We start from the raw sequence: 6,881 nt of genomic DNA on the forward strand, positions 1-6,881 counted from the left end.
TATAATATCTTTTCCATGTTAAATATATAACAGAAAATTAAACTATTAATTAATACTAATACTATTACTAATACTATTAATTTATATTCATCAAATAGTATCATTAAATTAATAAAAATTTGGTCAAAATCCTTTTTTAATAACAAAAAAACAGATGAAAGTTTACAATAGATTCACATAATATTAACTATATGTACAAGAAAAAAAAAAAAAAAGGAAAAACGATAAAGAACAGCAAGAATTAATAAAAAATGAGATGCAGAAATTATAAATATAGCTATTTTACAATAATGATTAAAATCACTTGAGACTTGATTTAATTAATTTTATTTGTTTATTATTTTTTTCTATTTATCAATATACTATCGCGATAATTTTTACATTGAATATCAAAGACAATATCTCACTTTTAGCAATTATTATTTATAATTATTGGTATTCAATAATTATTAAGCAATTCATTTATGTATTCTCTTTGTTTTTTCATGTAAATCTCTTTTAAAGATAACTTCTAAAAATATCTATTAAATTATAAATATCTACAAATTATGCAAGAAAATAGAAACGATGTACAAAATTATAAAAATGTTAATAGGAGAGCAACCTGAATGTGCTGAATACTCGATTAAAATGAAACGCATGAATATTTATCGTAAGTCAATGATAATTAAAATATAATTTAACTTTTTACAAAGCAATGACAAAGACCATGTAAACCATTTCGTATTAAACTTAAATACAACTTTAGATTCAAAAGAATTCATTTCTAAAATTCATTTCAATTCATTTTAATACAATTTAAAAAAAATCAAATTCCTATTTTTTGAAATTGAAAGCTCCAAAAATTAAAAGTTACAAGCGCAAAAACTACTTATTCCTGATGTATTTCTGATTTATCATTCTTTATAGATTATGCACTCGTAAAATTCACAGTTTATAACTTTCTATATAAAATCATAATTATAATAAACTAATTATAATTATAAGAGACTAAATATAATTATTTTATTATAATCTATCACTATTGCATCATTATAACTGATGCTTAACGCTTAACATAAGGACTTATAGACTCATCTTCTTTCTTGATAGCTTGCACAAGCGTCAGCGACAGCACTGCTATGATTACCTGCAATTATCATTTATAATTAGACGAAAGATAGAAGAAAAGTAATAGGAAACAATAAAAATTGTTATTTATTAAATATAATGAAAGAAAGCTAGAGAGAAAGAGAGAGAGAGAGAGAGAGAGAGAGAGAGAGAGAGAAATTACAATTAATAAAATTACAAATAATAAAATTAGTCAAATTACAAATTTTCAAAACGTTTAGTTCTTAAAGAATAATAAAGAAAAAGAAAAGAAAAGGTTTCGTCTCTTACATGAAGCATACACAACGCCATCGCCATACCGGCAAGCCATCCTGATCTCGCCTCTAGAAACCAGGACAATTCTTCTACGCAACCATGATGGAAAGCATTCCCAGTGACAGTGTCCCGGCATTCGGTGGGCAATGGTTTACGCATCTGTGTGTAATCTCTTGGTCCGTCAGCTCCGCAGCATCCGACCTAATGCATTCGTCAAAAATAAATACACATAATCGTACTCTTATGAAAATAAAAATCGGAGCGTAAATCGGATGTAATGGAAGGCGAAAATTGGAACAATGAAATGTAAAAGAAGCATTTACACTTCTTTCACATTTTGATGTTTCAATTTTCACTTTTTAGAAGTTTCGTTTACGCTTTTGTTACTCTCCCATTACATTCGATTTACGCTCCGGTTTTTATTTTCATCAGAGTAATAAATAAAGACGCTCTTTTTTTCCTCTGATAGAAGAGTTCAACGTTTACTTACAGTTTCCTGGATTACTCGCAGAATGAAGCTCGCCGTTTCATGATGGGAATTACTGATAAGACTGTACATGGACCGTTCGATGATAGGCTGAATCTTACTGTCGTACGTTGAATAATCAAGAATGACTGCCGCTCCGGTTAAACAACAAATGAAGCTGAACGCTTGCAGACCCACATGCTGAAATTAATTATAAAAGTTTTTTCATACAAATTTCTATTACATTTTTTATAATAGCGAGAAAATTATTATTAAATAGTTCCCAAAAAAATTGTTTATAGAACATTGAAAATAAATATTTAAATTAAAAGTTAAATGAGGATCGAGAGGGAATATACTTTAAAGAAAGTCTTAAAAATTCTGTTATCTTAATATCTTAATTTGTAGGAAACATTTTTTAGACAATATATGTCATTAATAAGTAATTGAATTAAATAATCAAAGATTATTAAGAAGGATTAATTTACGGCAAAAATGAAAATTAAAAGACCTTTATTTTTTCTGAGATATATATATACTAATTTATCATTTGCAAAAATCAAATCCTTAAGTATTTTGCAAATTTCTTGCAGTTGTATCTGCAAAGTATCTTTATAAGTATATCTGCAAAATGTATTTGTAATTTTCTCCAAAATACTCCAAAATTTGGATGAAAAATTTTCTTTTAATTTTCGTACGAATTAATTATTCAGACATTATTCAGAAATATTCGTAAAATTTATATCTTTTCTTAGAATTTTTCATATGCGAATTCTGAGATTTTTCATCTCATAATTTTTAAAAAATATTTTGAAATTTTTTAAATTTTATAATATTTTATCAGAAATTATACAAAACAATCTTAGAAATCATACGATATTTCATAATTAACATATATGAAAATTTCTGAGAAAAGATGTAGATTTTCTGAGAAGTGTTCCAATTCGTATAAAAAATGTGAGAAAGTTATAAACTTATATAGAAATTTTGAAAAATTATAAAAAAATTCTAAAAGAAAAATTTTCAGAAATGCTAAGCCAATTAATAAGCATTACAACATATCAACAGTTCTTACAACATATAAAGTCATGATGTGTTCCATAAGCGCGGCAGCGCAGCCGATGAAAGCAATGGCCATGACAAGCACCGAGGTAGCGATTAGCAAGTAAATTCCGATATAGAACTCGTACATGTTCAAAAACTCCACCCACTCCTCGAACATCGGCTCGAACCGCATCCAAATTGACAGTCCGAACATTGCGCATCCCACGATCTTTCGCCAAATGACAAGAACTTAATTGTACGATAAATAATGGTGTAGCAACAATAATTCTTTCAATGAAAAATCTCTCAAACTTCTTATATTAATCATAATAGCGGAATAAAATTGTATTTTTTAAAGACTATTAAATTAATTGTAAAATTTATTAATGAAACAAATGATGCTTAAATAAAGATTGTTCTTCTCTTAAAAAATAATATGAATTAAAGTTTTATAAATCGCTTGGATATTTAATTTTATAAACTGCTCATTCAATCTTCATGAATTCTATTGTTTTTTAAAATTATCAATAAAAAATTTATATGTCAAATTTATTTATAATATATGAAAACAATAATTTATAATCGTGAAGCATTATTTTTTCTCCAATTTTTTAATTTGACTTTAATTTCTTCTTGTAACAAAATTAAATATAATCTATCCTTTAAAGAATTTTTCATCATTGAGAAATAAAATTAGATAGTTTCAAAAGATAACAAAATTATTTAATATATTAATCTGTGTTTTATACATATATCTAAAAGAATGTAATTTATTACGAAGACAAATTTTCATTAAAGGAAAACATTCGATCCTTCTATCGAGCAAGAATAGAAAGGGATTCATGTTTTATGAAACAAATTCTCAATTTAGAAAACTGTTATATCCATTATTACTACAAAAATCTTGCTTCCTTTTTTCGATTCACAATTATCATTTAATACAAACTGCTTTCATTCACTCTTTTTCATTCGTACATTTTTTTCAATTAATACCTAAAATAAATCGTAATATTATTTCATTATCACGATATAATTTCACAAGTCAATGTAATTATCGCGATAAAACCACGCACACCCACCCATATTATTGCGTTTAAACAGAAAATCGTGAACTTAATGCAGCCGATCCGCTTCTCGAGAGTCGGTCCGGAACTCTTGGCGACCATCTCCTTACGTCCTGCGGAAGATATCCTCCGTCGCGAATTCACGTAAAGAAGACGACTATTTCGGTGTGACGCGACAAGAATGTAATTAGTCAATCTAGAACGTCGACAGGTACCAGAGTATCATCACCTAACGTTCCGACGGTTTATCACTAGCAAATATAAGATAAGTGGATAAGAGCGTCCTAGATAAAGATATAACGCATAAGGTGAATCATTTCATTCACGATATGTGTAACAGTAAATTATTAGTATGATTATTATTAATCAGATAAGTATTACCATGATATCCATTTCATTGTTCTTTTAATTTCTTCTAAACATTTAAATCTCCATCAAAAAGTCATGTACATTGTGAATGTAAATGAAATAAAAATCAGAAATCACATATTATTAAATTTACGATAAAGAAATTGAAATTAAACTCTTTGAAAATCTTTATTATAATCAAATTTTCAAAATTACTGATACATAAATTGTTGTTAATATATAATTATTTTAAAATGTAAAGAGAAATTACATAGTTTATATGCTATATCAGATATATATTTATTTTATTATACAATATTCCTTACAAAATTAACGATTACATAAAATATAAGACATACTGGATTAATTTGTGCATCGCGAAATAAAAAAAATTAATAGAAATCTTCCTCCGTGGCTTTCGATACTGGAGTTTTATTTTTTATCTGTTCTTGATTATTGTACATATTTGCCACGTCTTGAGCGGAAGTGGCCTGCTCGCAGGTCTTATCCTCGCGGATCCTGATAAATCGCGGAAACCTTAAAGATATTCCCTTTTCCGGATCAACCTGAACAAAACAAAGATAAAATATACATATAAAATCCGTTTCTTTGAATTAAAAAAATATTTATTGAACTAAAAATTTCAAAAAAATTAATTGCAGGAACATGTTCTCTATTATCTCTATTTAATTAACCGATAGAAAAAACATACAGCATATTCCATGTATGTAATGTACGCATAATGCAAACTGTTCGATGCGAATAAAAGATTTCCGGAAACGAAATAAATTATTGTCATGCAATATGAATTTGTTTTAGTGTAATTACGGTGAATTATATTTTTATTATATTTTTATGAATATTCGTAATTTACTCGTCTTTGAAAACCTAGGAAACTTACTATTCCGATAGCCGCTCTGTGTACAGGTGAGAGGGAGAGATCGGCACATTTGATCTCCCAAACTTGAACTGGCTCAAACCAATGATCCGGCTCATGGCTGCTATCGAAGCGATAATATGATTTGGCCTGTGATACAATGTGATCTTTGAAGAATTTGGTATGATTTTCGAGATCATCTTCCTTGAATCCCGTACCGATCTGTTTACGAAGAAATAATATGTATATCAATAGTAATAGTATCAAGCAAAAGAAAAATATAATACGATAGTAGAAACTTAATTATAAAAATCACCAAATGCTTTATATATTTAAAAAAAAATATCTTAATAAAAATATTATACATAGAAATATCTATATATATGGACCAAATTTCCAATATTATACATCTCTGTTTACTTTCACAAAGTCAAAGAAATATTTCAAAGACATACCTTACAAATGCTCTGATACTCTTCATTTTCCAGATCATAACAAGCTAAGAGGAAACCACCATAAGTGCCGGTCCTCTTTCCTTTGCCGATATAACCACCGATTACAACTACATCGAGTGTATCACCGACACCATCCAAATAGTCCTTTTTCAGCTTCAGCCAGTTTCTCGATCGCTTCGCGATTTCATAGGTCGCCTCCTTTTCCAACGTCTTTACCATTAAACCTTCGCAATTTCCCTTCACAGATTCGTCCAAAAAAACTTCCACCTCTTCCATCGTCGAGGCATCTAAATTATTAGCAAATTTCCATTCACCTTCCACTTCCTTGAAATGCTGTTTCAACAACTCACGACGTTTCACGAACGGTTCCTTCACCAATGGCTCATCATTTAGATATAACAGATCAAACATAAACACACATACTTGTACTTTAATATCCTCCTCATTAGCATCCTAAGAACAAAAATAGAACATTACTGTAGAAATTGTCATCACTATAATTTTAATAACAATTACAGTCATTTAGTGACAATAAAATTATGTGTAATAATTACAATCAAAATAATTAAAATTATAAATAATAACACCTGTAATTACTACCTTTCGCTTTCTTGTACTGAGTATTTGGAACGGTAAAATTTGTTTCTTCTCGCTATCCCAAGCGACCGCCTCGCAATCCAATATACAATTCTTCACCTCATCACCGCGACTATTCTTGAATCGCTTAATGATATCTGGATATTTGGTAGTATTGTCCTCCTGATTTCTACTGTATATTTTTATTTGATCATCGTCCGCAACATGTATCTGCCGAATTGTAATTTTTTAAACGACTTGAATCTAAATTACTAAGTTCTCAGTGAATTTTCAAGTTCTATGTGCAATAAAATATTTTCTATCATACTATAAAATTTTCAAAGTTACATGTGTGAATAAGAACCTGAGCTCTTTCCCCATCATATTTCCATTCACAAGTAAATTTCAAACCCTCAAATCGCATTAGAACTTCTTGAACACCTTTAGTAGGATGTGCTAACATAGGTTTCAAGGGTATTCCAGGAGTAAGTTTGCATTTGTTCGGCAAGGTATTAATTCCATCTTCCAGCAAAACAGGAATTATAAGATTATAATTCGGACATTCACTGCAAAAAAGATATAAGATTAGCGAAAAGAAAGAGAAACTTAATTGAATATTAATCTTATTTTTAAATTAAGAAATAAAATTTCTAATAAAATTTCTAATAAAATATTTATTTTAATAA

General features: G+C 28.4%; 2 protein-coding genes across 3 annotated transcripts in view; both read right to left on the bottom strand.

Annotated features, from left to right (window-relative positions):
- Window positions 1–1,045: 1,045 nt before the first annotated feature.
- On the bottom strand, window positions 1,046–4,145 carry LOC108693124 (23 kDa integral membrane protein). Its single transcript, XM_018201871.1, has 5 exons — window positions 3,955–4,145; window positions 2,907–3,104; window positions 1,856–2,032; window positions 1,381–1,566; window positions 1,046–1,129 (listed from the first exon to the last, which is right to left on the bottom strand). The coding sequence occupies exons 1-5, from the start codon at window positions 4,039–4,041 to the stop codon at window positions 1,046–1,048; spliced, it is 732 nt and encodes a 243-aa protein (XP_018057360.1). The 5' UTR covers window positions 4,042–4,145.
- A 520-nt stretch (window positions 4,146–4,665) lies between these two features.
- LOC108693079 (DNA ligase 1) overlaps window positions 4,666–6,881 on the bottom strand; it is a 5,538-nt gene continuing 3,322 nt past the window's right edge. For both annotated transcript variants that reach the window (XM_018201764.1, XM_018201763.1), the window contains 5 exons: window positions 6,560–6,761; window positions 6,220–6,426; window positions 5,620–6,072; window positions 5,189–5,386; window positions 4,666–4,853 (listed from right to left, as the gene is read on the bottom strand). In XM_018201764.1, coding sequence (XP_018057253.1) covers window positions 4,680–4,853; window positions 5,189–5,386; window positions 5,620–6,072; window positions 6,220–6,426; window positions 6,560–6,761 — 1,234 coding nt within the window. In that variant the 3' untranslated portion in view covers window positions 4,666–4,679. The remainder of the gene's footprint in view (window positions 4,854–5,188; window positions 5,387–5,619; window positions 6,073–6,219; window positions 6,427–6,559; window positions 6,762–6,881) is intronic.

Source organism: Atta colombica, unplaced genomic scaffold, assembly GCF_001594045.1.
Source record: "Atta colombica isolate Treedump-2 unplaced genomic scaffold, Acol1.0 scaffold88, whole genome shotgun sequence".
Classification (NCBI taxonomy): domain Eukaryota; kingdom Metazoa; phylum Arthropoda; class Insecta; order Hymenoptera; family Formicidae; genus Atta; species Atta colombica.